A 21544-nucleotide genomic window follows, 5' to 3' on the forward strand; every position below is an offset into this window, starting at 1 on the left:
GTTCAAGGAGCACTAAACAAAACCAATTACCACAAACACTTCCAAGGAGTCAATACCTAGCACGAGCCATCACCGGGCACGGACGATGTCCATTTTACTTCCAGCGATTCATTATTGCGTGATAGAGCAATTGAAAATGTGGTGCGGAAGACAAGGCTTTGATAATTCCCTGCGTAATTTTATCTTAACGAAACATGAAAGAAAAATGTTAACAGGAAAGCTTGAAAAAACATATCAAAAAAGAAAACCAGAGATAATAAAATATCAAAAGCTAGTTAAAGTATCAGAGGATATGGTGAAAAACATACTGGAGAAATCATACGAAAAACAGCATGCCTGCGTTGCCCCCTGAAGACAATCATTTGGCAGCGGGGCAGATGGCCAGCATGCTTCCATGGGACAACACAGCAAAGTAACAAAATGAATCAACAAAGCGCAATCGGCAGACAACCACAAGACACCACATGCGTCATTAGTGCATCACATTTCAGGAGACGATCGAGAGATACTATAGATACTGGTACAGAAGCAGCAAGAATCTACAAATCAAGAACACCAAGCAAGAACCGTCGGCCCATACAGGATTTTCTGGCGTAGGCAGCAAACATTGACACATATCTTGGACCTACCTTACATTTAGTAAATTTACCCGCGGACTAAGACGTATCAACTATGACTTCGACAACGGAAGAGGAGGAACAAGAAGAGGAAAGAATGGAAAAAAAACACACTTTTTTGGACGCCAATGTCGTGAAAAGTCTAACTTCACCTCTTTTCTTGCTTTCATATCCTGAACATTTTCCCCCTTTCATCATTATCAAAATTTATTCCTTTTCTTGGCACTATGCCCCTCTCTTTTTTTACATTAGATTTTCTTCATCACCCGCAATACATTAGTGGTGCGAAGAGGTCTTCTTCTATTGACCTCAACCAAGAGTATGTATGTTAGTCTCTTTACTTATTGAGAGGCATGTAGCCTCCGTAATTAACATCGGCGTAACTATTTAAAATTTCGAAAGCGAGGTTACCCTCGGGGCTGTGTCTCTACAAAATGCGCCTATTGCAACGAGTTACGTGTTGTGAAGGGGTTGCCTTGCCTGCAAGCTTTTAGAAAACGCGTGTATTTTGGTGCAACATAGCCTAAATGTGTTGGGCCACAGCGCCGAAGGTAATTGAAGTTTCGAAATTCTATAAACTGAAATGAGTATAACTTACCGTGAGCTACTATCCGGGACAAAAGTGGTATACTCCATGTAGCGGGAGCCAGAGCAACGGAAAACTACATTTTATCGCCATCTAAAGCACGAAACATTGAAACGAGTCAACTGACATGCCTGCAAATAATAAAGGGCTCCCATTGGCTGTCTCGATCCCAGATGGAGCCAGTAGATGGCGTTACGATGCAGTTTTCCGTTGCTCCGCCTCCCGCTACGTGGAGTATACCAGTTTTGTCCCCGATAGTACGTCTCTCAATAAATAAGGAGACTAACAGTAATAGCTAAAAAAGTGATCTGTTCAACAACCACTCCTTTACCTTCCCTTGTCTGCTCAGTAGTTAACGGGGGCCTCGATTCTGGCAGTCTTGATGCCATGGGTAGCATAAGAGGGCTGTCGCGCAGCTTCCGCCCTAACCGTTCGATCACGTTTCACGAGGCACTCGCGGTAATGGAGGACGTACTACGTCCGCCGCTATAAACGAGTGACGCTGGTGGACACCTCAAGGCCATGTTACGCTACACATAAATACACCCTAGAGCAGTAGATCGAACAGCTCTGGCCGTAGCTGAGTTGGTAGAGCACTGGACGCGACACTCGGAGGTCGGGGATTTGGATTCCATAGGCGGCATGTGGCTGTTTTTCTTCTGCTTTCCAAACAGCTGTGTTTAAATAATTCGCTTATTAATTCACAAATTGAAAAGCAAAAACAAAAAGAAACATCCCCTGTACTCCTGGGTTTCAGTAACTGCGGGCTTTCATCATGTATTCAATATTAGTTAACCAACCTACTAGTTAGCGCGCCTTAGCTCTATTCTGATAAACTACAAGGCTGAGAATGCTATGCCGAAAAAAGCGGTCTTCTACCTCAAAAAAACCTATTTTTAAAAACTGCAGAACATCTTAGGCAAAATACCCGATATACCATGCCGTTTCGTTCCCACTCGGGTCAGTTATTGAATGTTGTTCAGCACCGAATATTGTTCCTCTCCCTCTGAACTTGCGTAGAATCTCTACTTGTCGCTGCTCCTTTTCTACAGAAATGCGAACATCGTAGTTTTTGGCAGCTCTACTAAAACAATCCATATGAGCCGCTCATAAAAACTTTGAGGTTATGGAGTCCATCTAATATAGAATAGTTATTATAATTTGTTTTCTATATGATTTCATCATCATCATCATCATCATTTATTAACCCTTAAGGGTCCCGTAGGGACATTACATAATGGGGGGGGGGATACATAGTGTCCGACGGTCATACATATGAAAAGGCAAACAAACTTGAGAAAACTAGGCAAAGTAAAAGAGACAAATTAATATAGTCAACCAAAGAAAATGTGAAGAAGAAGCACACAGAAATACACACTATAGTAATAGAACGTGTTCAACAAAGTGTGTGGTCGATTTACAGTGCATCGTAGCTGACACCGGGTATAGGAAAGTTTTATTATTCTTCGAAATGTTCGATGAGTAGCTGCCTAAATTTGGAAGGATTAGTCTCAACGGCAATGTTTTCGGGTAGGTTATTCCAGAATTCAATGGCACAAGGAAGGAACGATTTGTTGAATGCGTTGGTGGAGCCGTGCAAGCGTTGTATGCTCGAGGAATTAAATAAGCGGCGAGATGATCGTACCGGAGTGCGCAGGAGGTTTTCCCGAAGTGCTGGAAAGTTAAAGTACAGTTTGTGGAAGAGGGAGAGAATTGAAATTTTTCGGCGAAGCGCTAAAGATTTCTGACCGAAAGATGATTTCATGACAGTAACACTGAGCCGGGGTTTGTACTGCGAGGTGATGAAACGTGCTGCCCGGTTTTGGGTGGCTTCTAGTGAGTCAACCAGGTAGGCCTGGTGAGGGTTTCATATTGTTGAGCCGTATTCAAGTTTGCTGCGAATATATGTTACAAATGCTAGTTTTCTGATGGCTGGAGGAGACAGGCCAAGTGATCTCCTGATGAATCCAAGTGTCCTGGAAGCACTAGCACATAATTACGTTATGTGATCTGCCCATGTTAGACTGGTCGTTATCTCAATGCCGAGGTACCTGTATGAATATGTTTGAGACAAGGCTATGGAGTTCAAGGTGTATGGAAAATAGAGATTGGAGCGTTTGCATGAAATGTGCATGAATTTGCATTTTGAAACATTGAGCTGCAATAGCCAGTCGGAGCACCGCTTTTGGATTCTGCTGAGATCATCCTGTAATATTTTCTGATCACTGCTGTTGCTGATGCGGCGGTAGATTACACAATCGTCAGCGAAAAGACGGACAGTTGGTGAGATACCAGAATGTAGATCATTGATAAATATTAAAAACAGTAACGGAGCAAGCACCGATCCCTGGGGGACCCCGGAGATTACTCTTGTAGTTTCGGATGTATGACTGGCGATGACTGTTGGCGGTTAGTTAAGAAGCAGTGGATCCAGGATAAAGTAAGACGGTCGAGTATGTTGCTCATAAGTTTTACATATAGCATTTATGTAATTCATTAAAATGTGCATGATGTCACATGTAGTCCGTAAGGGTCTAAATGGGCTTTCTAAAGCGCCGATATACGCTTCATATATTCCATAGCGCTCTATATTATCCATATGGAAACATAGAATGGACACTTCCAGAATGAAAGAAGTAAACAAAAAGATATCCTGTCGAAATGATATCATAAGCAACACTCACTGTGTGAGAAATCAATACCAAAATTTAAAAAAATGTAAGAAAAATCCGCACGTGGAGAATGATATTTTTCCATATCCTGTGTCCAGTTTTCAGTGAAACTTTGAGGAGACCAGCTGCATCAAGGGCCATTCTCTAGGCAGGTTTTGAGATGGCCAGAGTGAGAAGTTCCTCGCCGAATCGAAAGAAGCGGATGATTTCCAACGCAAACACGAAGAAACGGAGCCACAGACAAGCGCAAAAAAAGTGTGCGAATGATACTTAGGGAAAAGGTTGTGCCTACGAGACGATCGGTGTAGTGCTTACCTTGCTGTCACCGCTTCTGCATTCGCTGCGATCATACCACCATTTGTTTTCTAAACGAGCCAAGTCTCCGTTTTCCTTCATGCTAAGAACTGCGAGGTTCAGGCGGTCCCTACAGAGACGGAAGGAACGAAAAAAATAATGGTGAATAGGTGGGCACAGAAAAAAAAAACGGATGCAAGAGAGAAAAATTTGGTTCACTGTAACTTTCGGTCAGAAAAAAAAAGGAACAAATCAATAGAGACGAGTACGGCAGACTGAATGCATGCAGATTTGTGTGGAGCCCTGCAGCGGTGAATATAAACACCTTGATGTTGCATACATGACGCAAACACTCCCTCTCACCTGCTTTCTCTTTTGCTCTTTGTACGCTTCGTAGATGTAGTGGTCCAAACCAAAAATGGAGCGAAATGGAAGTTTTGCGTAGATACCATCATTAGTACCGTTCTTTTCTGCGAATAATTTGACGTCGCCGCGACCGCAGTCTGACCTCAGGTGAGAGGCGAGGCTTTGAGGCTTGAAGCGGCTGGCCTGAGTACAAACTACAGTCGACTGCACAAATACAGTAGCGTCTACGTTTATTTAATGATCACTACATGAAAAATTAAGGGAGACGCTTTTTATATTGCAGTCAGAAGCACAGCTGTAATCTGCGTATGCGTTCCTGCTTTCTCGTACTCGTTTGGTACTGTACCACATGATGTACTTTGATTAAAGGTCACTGAGGAAACGACATTGGAGAATGGTCACATGCATATATCAACATTACATTATTTTCTTATTTAGCCTCAGTGCTCGTCTTTTTCTGTGGATAGTCTTCTGTTTCTGACAGGCTGCCTGAAATATGATTTATTTGATGAGCGAAACAACACGAGAAGAGCCACTTATGGGCGGATAACAAAAATCCACTAAATTTGATGGACACCCTCGCAGTCAACGTTGTAAGTTTTGAGTGAAAATAACACATCCATGCATGCATGCGCTTTGTTTGATGCTTCACGTAGGTGATCCGTGGACGTGTTTGCATCAGTAAATCATTTCATAACGCTTTGTTAATCCGTAGAGCGGAAGACCAAAAAAATTTTGCTAGCATCAGAAATTACACCACGCAGGCTGTCTTAATTTCAGCGGTGAAAATACCGGAACGTCAAAATGCGTGGTACCGTCGGTGAACAGATGATAAAGGTGTGCCTCACAAGCGATGCTAACGTGCGTTTAGCGCTTGCTAGCCGACAGCTCTCGAGCCAAGTGATTTTTCTTCGCGTTTGAGACAAACCTTCCCTGGGGCAACAGGCATTACTTCACAGTAAATGCCGTGCATTCATCATCATCGCCAGACCCCTTCACGTCCACTGCGGGGGAAAGGCATCTCCCACTGACTTGCAATTAAGCCTGACCTGCGCCACCTGCGACCACCTTTTACCTGCCGACTTCCAGGTTTTTGCTACTCGCCCCATATTCTGCTTCCTGCAACGTTTGCCTTTTCTTGGAATCCACTGCGTTGCCGTAAAGGGCCATTCATAGCTCATGCTGATCTCCACCGGTCTCGCAACACTACTGCAGTGACTATAGTATTGAACCCCAGATTTCCATGAGGCTGCAGAAAGGAATGAGTGAGGGTTGTTTCTCTATATATATATATAATTATAATTGGTTTTGGGGGGAAAGGAAATGGCGCAGTATCTGCCTCATATATCATTGGACACCTGAACCACGCCGTAAGGGAAGGGTAAAGGAGGGAGTGAAAGGAGACAGGAAGAGAGAGAGGTGCCGTAGTGGAGGGCTCCGGAATAATTTCGACCACCTGGGGATCTTTAACGTGCACTGACATCACACAGCCCACGGGCGCCTTAGCGTTTTTCCTCCATAAAAACGCAGCCGCCGCGGTCGGGTTCGAACCCGGGAACTCCGGATCAGTAGTCGAGCGCCCTAACCACTGAGCCACCGCGGCGGGGTAACTCGCTAGTTTCGATGAAAAACGATGTATCCCGTTGTTTTGAGCCGGAATACAAGTTTTCGCGCAGTTCTGAGAGAAAAAGTTTTTCTCTACCTGAGATTCGAGCCGAGAGGCGTGGCGACGCCGTATCCCTTTGCGTCGAGATTCCTGCCCACCTTCATGGTGTCGCAGGGGTGTCGCTCGTTGATGTAGTCGTTCTTTGTGGACTCCATGAGGAAGGCGTATTTACCCTTGGACTCGCGTACGCGCCGGATGCCTTCCTCGTATGTTGACGTGAAGACATGCTTGCGGGTGTTCATGAACTCCCACATCCGCGCGTACACGGCAATTTTGGATCGCTGAAAGGGAGAAGAACGCTTACTTGGCGCGGCTTGTAAACAAGAGCAGTGAATGGCGTGGCACATTCAAAGCAGGCTGTGTATGTGGGTGTCAGGAGGCTATACACCGCAGCAGAACATATGACAGAGAGAGGTGACGACACAGGCTGGTGTCTCACCTACTGGCCTACACAGCTACCCTCCTAACTGTGTGTTAATGCCAGTAGCCTGGCATTAACACACAGTTAGGAGGGTAGATGTGTAGACCAGTAGGGGCCTGGCATTAACACACAGTTAAGAGGGTAGATGTGTAGACCAGTAGGTGAGACACCAGCCTGTGTCGTCCTGGCATTAACACGCAGGATCTGTAAGAAGTATGAAAACCTGGGAAGGATCTAAAGCGGGAGAATCCTCTGCACTCACAGATGGTCGTAAAGAATTTTTATTGTGTGTTCTTGTTAGAAGGAAGTGAGTAAATATAGTGAACGCGAATGGCGCCAAAAGAACAAGGATATTAAACAGTGAGAATATTAGAATAATAAATATACTAGATTAAACAAATATTAAATAGAAGCATAAGAATATTAAATAATATTAAACAATAGAATATTAATCAATATTAAAGATTATTAAACAAAGAATATTAAGAATATTAAAGAGGGAATATTAAACAGCTGATATAAAGGCCAGTGAAACACACGCGAATGCTTCACATAAATAGACAGAACAGCGTTATAACATAATACTAAACCAAAGCTGGGATAGCGTCAGTATACTATTGTAAATAAATTGTTATGCTATTCTAATTTTTTTCCATTGGCTCAGCCATCGTCACGCCCTCGTTATCGATTGCGTCAGCCCGTCTTTTTCTAACAGTAAATTTGGCAAACGTACGAGACGAGCACTAAAGGAACAACGGACATGGCGAATGAAGACGTTCAATTGACTTTTTTGCGCTTAGGAAACCGCATATATAGGAAAAGTTCGAATATGCGCATTATACATACCATATTATGAATACGAGTTAACTGTTTACTATACACACAAGTCACTTATTATATCATGCTCGACTTCAATTTCTTGCTTAGGGCGCGTAATGCGTATGCCTGATTGTTTTCTCTATTTACGTTGAATAAGCGATGGTAGTCAAATGCAAAAGACTGGATTCCAGGAGAAGGGAAGCGTAGCAGGGGGCGGCTGGAAATTATGTGGGTGAAAGAGATTAAGAAGTGCGCGGGGATAAGGTGGCGGCGACTGGCAGACGACGGGATTAATTTGAGAGATATGGGAGAGGTCTTTGTGGTACAGTGAGCGTAGTCAGGTAGCTGCTGCTGCTGCTGATGATGATGTTTATGGAAAGCAAATAAAACCAGTTGAAAGCCTAATACAGGTAAGGGAATCATCCGATGTGGAGCATACTTCATCAGCATCTGCGTGAACGCCGCCATATCGCTATGAAGGATGGAAGAAAGCTATACAGGTTTCTCACAAACTTCGCTGTTGGTGGAAAAGTCCCGCTCCGTGACTAGAATCGGGAAGCGTATTCGCCAACTGCAGCCTTACAGCCACTAGGCTTGAATACCTCTTTATGGACCACCGCGACTGAAAACTGCCACAGTGCTTTCCTAAAGGGCATAACAAACCCAAGAGGGTACGTGAAATAACATACCAAGCCGGTAAGTTTGAGCTTAAAACCTTAAAATGATTGGCCAACAACGTGAACAATTTGTAAGGAGAGACGGCAGAAAACGCTTATCTCAGAGCTTCTTAAACATCGTTTTAAACTTCTAAGCATCCCGATTTGCACTCGAAAAAATACTCACCGAAGGATACCTATAAGTTTAAAATGCGAAAAAAAAAAAAAGATTGCGAAAAAGAAAGTGGTCTAGAACTACTTTTCTCCATGCAGGTATAATCCACTACTCCACAGCGCCGGTGCCAAGCCGCGTTTTGATCGTGTTACTAGAGCCAAATCGACGGGGCTGGGACCAGCCGGTGAGTGGCGCTGCCATCGCTGGCTGTATCGGCTGCATTTGGCAAATAGACAATCCAGAACAACCGCCTCTCCTAAGCAGTCGCTTTCCAGCAACTAAGCCAACCAGGACGGCTAGTAGTTGGCAGAGCAGGCAGAATCGATCAACAACAAAAAGCGGGAGCCGATCCTGCTTACCTATACCTACTGCTTCAGCTGCACAGCGATGCTGTTAAGCCTAATCCATTTGCTATTAAATAAACATTACGCATAAAAGCGCACAACCGAATGCCAAAAATGTAGAGGACATTTATCGTTGTGGTTGTAAGAGGGGCCTTGGGTTCCGGAACGTTCAGTGGCTGGCGCTTAAATGGAAGAAGATGACGACGCTCGTGTATGCTCTGGACTTATCGCTGCAGCTGGACTGGATCTGGACTGCACTGCTAGTTCGCGACGCAGCGCCTTGTGAGACGCCCCCTATTGGATACCAATGTAAATTTGATCGACAACTGGGGTTCTAGAAATGCTGATGCCAGTTGGAGGCCTTTTGTAAAGAGTGCGCTAGTACTAGTAGTGCCCATCCCCATATTTAGCCGCTGTGTGTTCGTTCGAAGCTTGTCTTGTGGAAGGCTGCTCTCCTGCCCGTTTGTGTGTGTGTGTGTGTGTGTGTGTGTGTGTGTGTGTGTGTGTGTGTGTGTGTGTGTGTGTGTGTGTGTGTGTGTGTGTGTGTGTGTGTGTGTGTGTGTGTGTGTGTGTGTGTGTGTGAGAGAGAGAGACGATATTACGTACATATATGTGAGAAGTGATATGCTTATAAAGTAGACTGACCGAGCCTTAAAAACACAAGGTTTTACTGACGCTTCGGCTGGGGACCAGGCTTCTTCAGAGTGGTTACATGATTATTGCAGACGACTATTTATAGGGGTTCGAAAAAGGGTGCTACAATGCGCCCAAGTTACACCCCTTTACCCCCCCCCCCCCTCCTCAAAAAGAAAGAAAATAAAACTACAAACACAAAAATGGCAGCTACGCGCTTAGCGTGTGATGTGTCACAGTCCAGAGGGGTGTACAGTGGGTGTACTTCGGGCATAGCACAAAACGGCGAAACACACGCACAGCACACAGCTGTGTGCTGCTCTCGTCGTCATCTGAAGCCGACTCCAGCTCGCGAATGAAGTCATAGCCACTATCGGAAACAAATTCTACATCGTCAACAACGCTGCCGTCACAACTGCTCCAAGAAATAGGTCTTTTTCTCGGTACATCGCCGCCAACGGTACTTTTTATGCGTGGCGCCATTATGAAATGGCTGTTGTCAGGCTTAAAGTGCGCACTAAAGGCGCGAAACGGGTTTCTTTCCCCGAAAAACGACCCCCCTCTGGTATTGCAAGCGATGCTATTGCCGCTCGTAACTCGTCTTTGGCCGTGGGAGAAGCTCAGCATCGCGACGGACTAGAGTTACTCGTCGTGGGCGATATTGATACAATCTCCAATGACGATTATAGCTCGGAGTTGGCGGTTAGAGGGAGACTGAGGCAAACTCTATCCAGATAACGTTCTCCCTAAAAATGGACTCTTTGGAACTTTATGTCAATGTTGATGTTTGTCCGGCAACAGACGATGCATTTAACGGCGGGAAAATTGGACTTCCCTCCATGGGATGCGAACTCCTGACGCCTCATGAAAAATGGCGTGTTGGCATCATAATTAAGGGAACGGCGTCGTGGCGTAGACTCTGGGATCCGTCCTGAAATCGGTGTCGACGCATGCGATTTACTTGCGGAATCGGCCTTCAGTGGAAACGCCTTTATTATGTTTTTTGCACGATTTTTAGCTCCGTTTTCGTTGCGAGTGTTCTCATTGCGATCAGAGTGCGGTACAGGCGGACGCCTTTTGACCTCGGTCTACCTTTTATTAAGCTTGCGTGACGCACGGTGGCCCTGCACTCCGTCCGTGTTTCTTTGCGGCCCGTACATTGACACTGTCCACGGACCGTGATTTCGCCCAACGTGCCACATGCAGCTGAAAGACACGGCGTGGGAGAGTAACACCAGCTAGTACAAAGTGACACCCTTGCACAGCTGCAGCAGTATAACTACTAGTTTTCTGCTGTGACTGTCTAGTTTGCGCCGTTGCAATCTCGTGTTTTCTTACAATGTAGGTAGTGTCTACAAAGTAATGCTTTGACGACTTACTCGAAAGAATTCCTGCGTTGAAGAAAAGGAGAGGGTGCCGTATTCAACCTCCGTCTGCTTCGCGAGGTCGTCGGCCGAGTTGATGGGCGTGACCATTCTCTCGACGGTCAGGAAGGCGGCCAGGTTGGCAGTGTAGCTCGATATGATTATGAGCGTGAAGAACCACCACACACTGCCAACGATGCGGCCGGCCACAGATCTGGAAGGGAAGGCCCAGACTTCAGGGCGGGCTGTTTAGGACGAAACACAAGCGTTGCTGAGAGAACTAGTGTACGACATCGGATCTGGTGCACAATACTATCTGAGGACATCTGCTACACACTCGAAGCTCACTGGAAATAGCTTACAGCATATTAATGCAAAAGTTCTAACGTTGTCGTTGTCAGACGCCTAGTCCGAAGGCAACAGTTACAAAAATTACGCACTCATGCCAAACCCAGTCCATGCCAGACACAGCGTCAAATTTTAGGCCTAGTAAAATGACAAACAGCCGAAACTAAAATATTTTTCTCAGGGCATTGTACACATCATCATCATCAGCCTGACTAAACCACTGCAGGGCAAAGGCCTCTCCCGTGTCTCTTTAATTAACCCATGGCCTTTGCCAGCTGCGCCCACCCTATGCCTGCAAACTTGTGAATCTCATCCGCCCACCTAACTTCGTCTGCCCCCTGCTACGCTTGCCTTTTCTTACACAATTACACACAATAACGGCTAAATAATATATTAAACGAGTCACAATGCCGGAGCTTCCTTAGCGATACAAAGATTAGAAATTTCTATAAACTCATGCCCAGGCATCCACCCCTAAATAAGAAGGACAAATGTGCAGCAAGTGATCACACATAGTAGTTATAATTAGATATATACAATTTTGTGCATATGGAAGGAGTCACTTTTAGTTTCTTTTTGTGTGAAGAGTGCTGTAAGCTGGAGAAAGCTGCTCAGATCTTGTTAGGGAGTATCAAAATGCAGCACAATCAAGAGCAACAACAAAAAGAAACACAACCAGTGAAGGCTTATCTTGCGTGATTCCTAGAGGCAACAAAACACCTCGCTCTACGTTATTTGCCCGTCTGGGCCAATTCGTCTCCGGGCCCCGGAGTCCTGGGCACCACCCACCGACAAAGTTACGACATCTGCCCGTCGTCAGTGTGGGAAAGGTTTCCATCAACTTAGCACAGGCATCAGCGTGAAGCGGAGAGGGTGTAAGGCACGGAGGGACTAAGAGGATTACTTGCCGACAGAAAGAAGCACGCAAGACAAGAGAGATGGGAGCGACGCGACAGAAATGCGCAGTCCCCGTGTGATCAACTGCAGCTCAGATCCGGCTCAACTTCACCGGATAAGTAGGTGGCGTCACAGAATAGAAACATTGAATATCTTGTTACGAACTGAGTCGTAGAGAAGTCAGTGCGTCACCACGAGTCGATTTAAAATTGCACGCTGGATCAGAGATGGAAGAAAACACTGACGGGGTGAGTTATTTTGTCTTGGTGCGTAAAAATCCTAACAATTAATACAAATTCGTTCTTCACCTACACTGCAGAAGTGAATATTGTAAGCTTCGTTACTATCATGACATCTGAATGGATACTCGCCTAAACCAAATCAGGGACAGAAAGCACCATGCAAGGATATGCAAGGATTGAATAAGTAGCATGAAAGCTGTGAGTGCTGTAACCGCACAAAGCTTATGATAGAACATACATAACCTATTATTTTTATTAACAGTAATAGCAACGAACCCGAAGACGAATTGCGCCCTACAGTTCTAATGCCTCATTATTCTCCCTAGTGCATATGCATATAAACGAAACAAATTGCTGCATATACCATGCGGAAGGAACGTAATGTAAGTTTTCATGCTTAATGAGTATGCAGCTCAAATGTTTGGTTTATTTGTCATGAGCTATACCTGAACGAGCGAAAGGTGTCCGTGCGCACTTGTCTCCCACATCTTTCATGAAATGCAGACGTAAAAGGGGATCAGTCTTTTTTTTTCTTTCATAGCAGCCACGCTTGAGCATTCCCACTTTCTGCATAGTTATGACAGTTTACCAACATTCCTGAAGAAAAAGTATATAACTGCAGTATCTTACCGGCGCTCACCTATGGGGCTGAAACGAGGAGGATAACGAAAAGGGTGGAGCTTAAGTTAAGGACAACGCAGCGAGCTAAGGAAAGAAGAATTATAGGTGTAACGTTAAGAGTCCGGAAGCGGACAGAGTGGGTGAGGGAACAAACGCGGGTTAATGACATCCTAATCGAAATCGAGAGGAAAAATTGGGCTTGGGCAGGGAATGTAATGCGAAGGCAAGATAACCGCTGGTACTCAAGGAGTGGATTCCAAGGGAAGTAAAGCTTAGCAGGGGGCGGCAGAAGGTTAGGTGGGCGGATGAGATTAAGAAGTTTGCGGGGATATGGTGGCCGCAGCTGGCAAGGGAACGGGCTTCATTGGAGAGACATGCGAGAGACCTTTGTACTGCAGTGGGTGCAGTCAGGCTGATGATGATGATGATGATGATGATGATGATGATGATGATGATGATGATGATGATGATAGTATAACAGCTGTATCTTGTCGATACTCACCTATGGGGCAGAAACGTGGAGGCTAACGAAATGGGTTCAACTTCAACTAAGGAAAACGCAGTGAGCTATGAAAATAAAATGGTACGTCTAACGTTAAGAAACAGGAAGAGCGCAGTGTGTTGATCACTGACATACTAGTCGAAGTCAGGAATGAAAAATGAGATTGGACAGGGCATGTAATGCGATGGCAAGATAACCGGTGGTCCCTGAGGGTAAAGGAGTGGATTCCAAGAGAAGGCAAGAGTAGCAGGAGGGGGCAGTAAATTAGGTGGCCGGATCAGATTAAGAAGTTTGCGGGGATACGGTGGCCGCAGCTGGCAAAGGACAAGGTTAATTGAAGAGTCATGGGTGAGGCCTTTGTCCTGCAGTGGGTGTAGTCAGGCTGACGATGATGATAAAGAATTCGCTTGTTAATTTTTTTTGACGAATTAGGAGCAAGAATCATAACGAGTGAGGTAAACAATGCCGAAAGTCGGAACGCTGAGGCGTGGCTGCTAAGAAGAAAAGAAGACAGGTCCCGTTTTATGACCGGAGTTGATGAGGAGTGTGCGAGACAGGCCCGGAAATCGCGTTCATTTTTCAACATTGAAGCTTAGGTGCGCATGGTGATGCAACAACAGAACACTTTGCTCTCTATGAGGGCCTTGGGGCCGCCTTGACTGGGAAGTGCAAAGTGAATACAGGGCTGTTTCTTAGTAGGATGCGAATAACCATTCGAAAAGAAAATGGGTTTTGCGCTTTGGGTCTTGTAATCAACCAGTGTAGTTTGCGCAGGATTCAGTGCTGTCTTTCTTCAGCGAGCGCAACCCCGTCAAACGGCTCGTGCGTATGTGTTCATGCTTGTAATGGTGCGTGCGTTTTCGAGCAGGGCAGGCAAGGTGCCAAAAAAAGCGGGGCGAGCGGTGGAAACGGTGCCCACACTGAGAGAGTGGTGACAGGGGAGCTCTGGCTCGTTCGCAAACCGCATCGTGCGCCGTATCCTAGCCGACTGTAGCCACACTCCACTGGTGGTGTAGTCAAATACGTGACATGTGCAGGCCGCGTGTGGTGCTGGGAAAACAAAAATAGGTAAATGGGCCTTGTCCCCAATCCCACTAAAAGTTAGAAAGCCAGTGGCCTTTGTATCATCTTCGAGCAGTGCTGAGGCAGTTCTGTTATATTGCTCTTCCGATTAGTGACAGCTCTGTGACATAACGTCATGTGCCTGCAGGCACTTGTGACTTCGTAGTCCCTTTATCTGATTGGTCGACCCAATGTTACTATGTAATGTGACGTCGCACGCACATGCCTCTACAACATTACATGATTGCAAGTGGGTGCGACGCAATCGTACGTGCATGCATGTGAATCGTCTTGCCCCTCACCCCATTTCCAATAACTGTATCCTATGGTGTTATGACGACATCTTGTGACCTGAATGCAAGTGTTAGCTCCGTCGATGGTGATCGTTCTTTTCTTGGGTTTCATTTGTCTGTAGCTATGTAGGTGTAATCTAACCTAGTCGTTCCAGTGTTTAGTAGCACACACCTTACACGCGGTGGCAGCTGAGGAAAATCCTTCGCCATCATGGCGCACAATACGTGTTATGAGTTGGTAACTAACCGCGTATTCTCTTTATTTCCTGAGGAATGCGTTATCTTTTCACGCTCTTTTAGGATTGCTACAGCTTGGCTGTTCTCACGTGCACTAAACGTTTCTAGACTCTATTCAGCATGCTTATATTCGGTGCCGATAAACAGAGGAAAGCCTACCGCAGGGAAGAAGGCCTCATCATTAGAGGGAATGGTCGCGCAATGCAAGAGGGTCGAGGAGTTGATATTCTCTGCTGTCATAACCGAGCAGGTTCAGTAGAGTTCAGAAGAAGCAGGCCGAGGTACAGCACCTAACTGTTTTTTGTCTGTGTCTGTCTGACTTGGCCATAGATTAGTTTCTTTGTTTTGTTTGCTACTTGCGCGACTCGCAAACATTACGAGATTGAAGACAAATGCTATGAAGTTTGACACCATAAGAATCACAAGACGTCACCGAGGCTGCGCATGTGTGAAAGTAGCAACAACTGGAAATTGAGGTTGTCTACTCAGTTTTTGGCAGCGCAGTGCTATCCTTTGCTGCCTGCGATATTTTTGCTTGCATTGTTTGCCGAATCACTGTGCCGCTGTGATGAAACATACCTTGTGTCCTATGATCCGAGGCTGATTTCACAGAAACACATAAACGTGCCAATAGTTAGCGGAGGAAAAAATAAACCGGAGAGGTGTCTGAAAGAGAAGCCAAAAGTTGGTGTGCGTAGTAATATTGTCGGTCCTTTCACTTCATTCAGGTTACGTGTTTTCTTGAGCTAGCGCCATGTGTAATGCACTTCATATTCTTTGGTACAGATACGGGATTGAGGAGCGACAGTACGTGTTATTTTATTTTCATGAAGAAACGTAAATATGTTGCGGTACGTCTGCTTTGCGTAATGAACGTTGAGCGGTGCAACGAAACTGTGGTGTTCAATAGCACCTAATTAACAACTCTCTCTCTCAGCGCCATATTCCTCTCCGTTTCGGCTGCGATGGCGAGCTTTGAATCTCTATGAGAAGGCAGTGCACGATGCGGTCTGCGAGCGGCGCAGCGCGATCTCTCGCGGACTCCCCGGGGCGCCTACCTGGGGCAGATGTCGCACCCCTGTTGCATGAAGGCTCCCAGGGAGAACCAGAGACTGTTGTAGAGCGAGAAGTCGTTGGACACCGAGGGCCCCACGAAGGTCTCCTCGTAGCGCCACTCGTGGGGCGAGAAGCGGCTGACGAGGAACAGCACCACCGAGACGCCCACGTAGGCAAATATGATGCACATCCAGATCTCGCGAGACAGCGGGTTCATGAAGGAGAACACGCCGGGCTTCATTTTCATGGGCTTCTTGATCATGATGCTGATGCCGAGTGACATGAACGGCTTCGTGAAGTCGATCACACGCTCCCGGGCCGAGGTGATGGTCAGGGGTGCGATTGCGATGTCTGCCTCCTGGAAGGAAAGCGTGCGCAAGGACAGAGTCAGTGTGCTGAAGTCAGGAGCAGGGTGTTTCACTCGCGGAGGTGGCGCTCCATCAGTAATAAAAATTAAGTTGACAGCTCACTGGGAATTCAGTTGTTTAATAGAGGGGGTCCTCAAGTGAGCAACTGTTGGGAAGCTGAAAGTCTAACGCTCCTACTGCTAATACCATACCTCTTCACCATCTCTTTCTCCTGCATAGGACTGACGCTAAAAGAAATGAATTACGCTCGAATTAGAAAGAACAAAAGAACTCAGAACTCCGTTAATTTTTCAGTACAGCCTAGTTTTATTTCAGAGTAGAATGGCATTTCACGACAGGCGGTATTGCGACTGAAAACTCTTCACGTAAGGAATTGACCAGAGACACATTTCAGCCTTTGTGGTTGTGCAGAAGATGTGTTTAGGCTTTTATTCGAATCAAAGCCTGCGCAAGCTAGAATAGGTCACGAGCTTCGCATGCAGCAGATTATTTCTTTCAATCTGATGTCAAAACCATATTTTGTATTAATTCATACTTTAATTAGCTAGTGATATTGTGCAAACGCTATTACAAAGGGAATTTTGCATATTTACAAAGTGAACGAGTGATGGTAAAGCCTGCTCATGTTTGCCTCTCTTAAAAAGCACCGTACTAATATTAGGAGTGTGCTGTGAAGTAAAGGAAGACACAGAAGTACAGGATGCTTTTAACTGGCAGTGTCTTTTACAGCCTCTTTTACTATTTCTTCATAAAAACAAATAATGCGCTGATTTGGAATGTACTACTAAACACCTTTAGGATCAAAATTGTCGGATCATTCAAATGTTTCGGCGTATACTCTGATCACAATATTTCTTGGCACTCTCATGTAAATTTTCTCGCCGGCGAACTGTTTCAGATGTTGACTCTAGTCCATTCCTTCAAATACCTTCCTCTATCTGTAAAACAGTTAATCTATAATTCACCTGTTCTCACTCATCTTAATTGCTGCTGTCTTATATGGGGGACAACTTACACAAACATTCACAATCTGCTAGTCTTCCAGAAGAATGTTCGTCAAGTCATGTGCAATAAGCCTCACGACTTTCATTTTGCTCCTCTCTTCCCTGAGCTTAGATCCCTAAAATTTCCTGGCTTAATTAATTGCCGCCTGATTTAAGCTTATCGAAAAGATTCAAAAACAACCCTTGGAATTCATAGCTCTCCCTAATTTCTCAAAGCACATAGCCTTCATACAACTTAAGCCCCAGAGACTTGGTGTGTTCTTCACCTACGAAATAATTGTTGTCAGTAAATAAGGTGCAACAGGCTACCAAATTTACTGAATGATTTTAGTCAATGTAATAGCAATTTGCTCACTTGTCCTCCTGGAAATTTGTATGATGCTTTAGCGCTCATGACTGTGTACTGTAAGAAGTTGTGTACTGTCATGCGTTCCGCATCAAACTTTTATAATTGTTAATAAGTTTTTTTTACTTTTTATTGTTGGTGCTTGTTACATTTCTCTCCGCCCTGCTACAGCCATTGTAAAGAACACTAAGGCAAGTCATACTGTGTCTCAGCAGCTTTTTCTCATTGTTCCCCACAATAATTGGGCCCCTTGTTTGTGCAGATAAATCTAGTCACTTTCTAAGACACACACGCGCACGTACATACACACACATCTAAGCATCTGTGCGCTCACGCGTACAGGTGCAGTCAGAAAACAAGAAATCAACCATTTAGGTATCTTTTTTTTATCGTTGGCACGGGGATGACCCTTCTAACACCTGCGTTAAACTACCTTTTACATACATGAGTAAGGGCGTTCTATTCAGTTCTCCGTTTTTGGTTTGGTTTGTGGGGGTTTAACGCCCCAAAGCGACTCAGGGTATGAGGGACGCTGCAGTTAAGGGCTCCAGAAATTTCTACCACCTGGGGTTCTTTTACGTGCACTGACATCGCACAGCACACGGGCCTCTAGATTTTCGCCTCCATCGAAATTCGACCGCCGCGGCCAGGTCGAGCCCGCGTCTTTCGGGCCGGCAGCCGAGCGCCATAACCACTCAGCCAGCGTGGCGGCAGTTTTATTTTATTTATTTTTATTCAAGTTACCCCTAAAGGCCCTCCAGAAGAGGGTATTACATAGGGGGGGGGGGTACAATCATAAGTAAAAACGCTAATTAAAACATAAGGCATCACACAAAGAAAAATTGAACACTAACAAAAACAGCAAACATTTACACATTTCCGTCACAGCGAAGAAGCTCTTGGAATTTTTTATTGTCAGTTTCTGTGGCGATGACTGATGGCAAACTATTCCATTCAGTGATAGTACGGGGAATAAATGAATTGGCATAAGACGATGAATGACAGTTTACGCGTTTAACTTTGAAAGAATGATCACGGCGTGGAAAGAGAGCATCAGGCGACTGAAACAAATCACGGCGAAGGGATGGGTGGTGATAAAGCTTATGGAAAAGGGTTAAGCGAGCAAGTTTACGGCGATATGACAAATCTTCCAGTTCGGCACGTTTTTTTAATGCTGAAAGGCTTGTGAAGGGTGAGTAGTCTGAAAATATGAAACGAACAGCACGGTTTTGCAAGGATTCAATGTTAGTGATAACGTAGGCTTGAATAGGGTCCCAAATGGCCGCAGCATATTCGATTTTAGGGCGTATTAGAGTTATATAAGCAAGCTTTTTAACGTGTATAGGGGCGTATCTGAGGTTACGTTTAAGAAAACCAAGTGAGCGGTTAGCAGATGCTAGGGTGAGGTCGATATGGTGATGCCATGTTAGGTCAAACTGAAGGTGCACCCCAAGGTACTTGTATGTTGATGTTAGTTCCACAGTATTGTCATTTAGAATATAAGTGGTTGGAATGCGAGCTGTACGGCGAGTGAAAGATATTAGTTTAGTTTTAGAAACGTTTATTGCCATTAACCATGATGAGCACCAAGAGCTTACTGCGTTCAGGTCAGATTGTAGAGATTGGCGGTCACTGTCTGTAGTAATGTTACGGTAAATTACGCAGTCATCAGCGAAAAGGCGAAGTCTAGATGTTACACAGGCAGGTAAATCATTAATATAGATTAGAAAAAGCAAAGGCCCTAGCACGCTTCCTTGTGGTACCCCAGATGTCACATTAGCAGAGGAAGAGTTAGAATTATTAACGGAGGTAAACTGAGTTCTAGATGACAGAAAGTCCTTAATCCAAGCGAGCACGTTAGGGTGTATATTAAGCTGTGCTAGTTTCAGTAGAAGTCTTTGATGAGGAACCCGATCGAAAGCTTTTGAGTAATCCAGGAACACTGCGTCGACCTGAAAGCCCGCGTCAAGTGATAATTGTAAGTCATTAATAAAGCCAGCTAACTGAGTATCACAAGAAAATCCCTTGCGAAAACCGTGCTGATAATCGAAAATAATGTTATGATCTTCGAGATAGCTGATGACTTGGCTGTGAATGATATGTTCGAGTAGTTTGCAAACAGTGCTGGTTAACGAGATGGGTCGATAGTTTAATGGAGAGGAACGCTCACCTGATTTAAATATAGGTATTACTTTGGCTATCCGCCAGTCATTAGGAATTAATCCGTGCGATAATGATTGCGAAAACAAACAGGACAACACAGCGCTAATGCTTTGGGATGTGTTCTTCAGCAACTTATTGTTGAAACCGAGGTGATCCGAACTATTAGTTATTTTAAGATTGTTTAATAAAGCTAAAATACCAGTTTCATTAATAACTATTTCCGGCATGCAAATATCTTGGATTATATCTAAGTCAGGGAATGCGCTAATGTCTTCTTTGGTGAATACTGATGAGAAGGCGTCGTTGAAAACCTGAGCACATTCATACTCTTTAATTATGACGCCGTCGCTGTCGGAAAGCAAAATGTCGGGTTGAAAGCCAGGATTTATGATGCGCCAGAATTTACGAGGGTTGTTGGTTAGCAGAGATGACAGGTCGTGATTGAAAAAGTGACGTCGAGTGGATTTCAGTAGTGACTGGTAGTCCTTGTCGCATTTCTTGTACTTTTCCCACGCGCTTAGAACACCATTTTTCACTGCCTGTCGGTAAAATCGCTTTTTCTTGTTATTGGCACGTCGCAACTTCTGGGTAAACCATGGTGCACTGCTGCTACATCTAATGGTCATTAGAGGAACGAAATCATCGATAAGTTTATTAAAAGTACTCTTGAATAAATCCCAGTTTTGCTGAACAGTGCGCAATAAATATTGATTAATGAACTGGGTGGAAAAAATTTCGAATTCGGAATTTATTTTTTCATAGTTAGCTCTGTTGTAACATCTGATTTGTTTAACAGTCGTTTTCTTTTCGTTAAAAGAACCAGTTATGCGTCCTGTTATTACGTCATGATCCGAAATGCCATCTAAATGAATAATGTCTGAACAACTATCGGGATTATTTGTTAATATTAAGTCTATAATGTTGGCAGTACTCGATGTGCGACGCGTGGGATTGGTAATGAGTTGCGATAGTGAAAAGTCAAGACATGATTGAAGAAACATGTTAGCTTCAGTTTCACTCGCTGTGACGGATTGTGTGAACCAGTTGATACTAGGAAAGTTAAATTCTCGAAATATGAGTAAAGTACAGTTAGGAAAACGCGTACATATTTCACACAGAATTCGATTAAATTCAGAAGAAAAGCCATTATTCATGTTAGGAGGACGGTTAAAAACACCAATAATTATAACTTTAGAACAACACTTAAAAGAAACCCATGTACACTCAAGAAAAGAACTAATCATGAGAGGCACAGTTGCCAAATCATCCCTTATCGCCAAGAGTACACCACCTCCTCTCCGGTACGGTCTGTCGCAGCGAAAGATGTTAAAATTTGTCTGGCTTACAAAAATTGAATCATCAGGAATAACATCACTGAGCCATGTTTCGGTTAGCGCAACTAATGATGCGGAGCACGAGTCGATTAGCGAAGATATTGCGACATCTTTCGATAAAACACTTCTGATGTTAGTGTAAAGGAAAGAAATGGTTTTGGGAGTATTACATGACGAACTTTGAGAAAAAAGGAAAGCTGGGATCTGATTTGAGTAAGTGACAGAAGAACGTCAGTCTTCTTGCGAGGGGTGCTGAGAAACACATACCACGCGATCAGCCTTAGTGTCCCATACATAGGCATCGTTATTAATGTGAAGCTTATTAAATGCGAGACGAATGCGGTCGCCTTCCTTTTTCACGGATTTGGCGTACTGCCAGAGATGACGGCGCTTTTGTCGGACGGCCTCAGAATAATCGCGAGAGATGCTGAAATCTGTACCCTTGAGCTTTGAACCGT

The 21544-nt window shown here is 44.7% G+C and overlaps 1 protein-coding gene across 4 annotated transcripts in view; it reads right to left on the bottom strand.

The window, feature by feature from the left end:
- Positions 1–21544, bottom strand: part of LOC144129295 (glutamate receptor 1-like) — a 191844-nt gene that overhangs the window by 17701 nt on the left and 152599 nt on the right. For all 4 annotated transcript variants that reach the window (XM_077663320.1, XM_077663322.1, XM_077663319.1 and 1 more), the window contains 4 exons: positions 15874–16229; positions 10629–10827; positions 6238–6482; positions 4191–4299 (listed from right to left, as the gene is read on the bottom strand). In XM_077663320.1, coding sequence (XP_077519446.1) covers positions 4191–4299; positions 6238–6482; positions 10629–10827; positions 15874–16229 — 909 coding nt within the window. The remainder of the gene's footprint in view (positions 1–4190; positions 4300–6237; positions 6483–10628; positions 10828–15873; positions 16230–21544) is intronic.

The sequence above is a fragment of the Amblyomma americanum genome, chromosome 4, assembly GCF_052857255.1.
Source record: "Amblyomma americanum isolate KBUSLIRL-KWMA chromosome 4, ASM5285725v1, whole genome shotgun sequence".
Taxonomy (NCBI): Eukaryota; Metazoa; Arthropoda; class Arachnida; order Ixodida; family Ixodidae; genus Amblyomma; species Amblyomma americanum.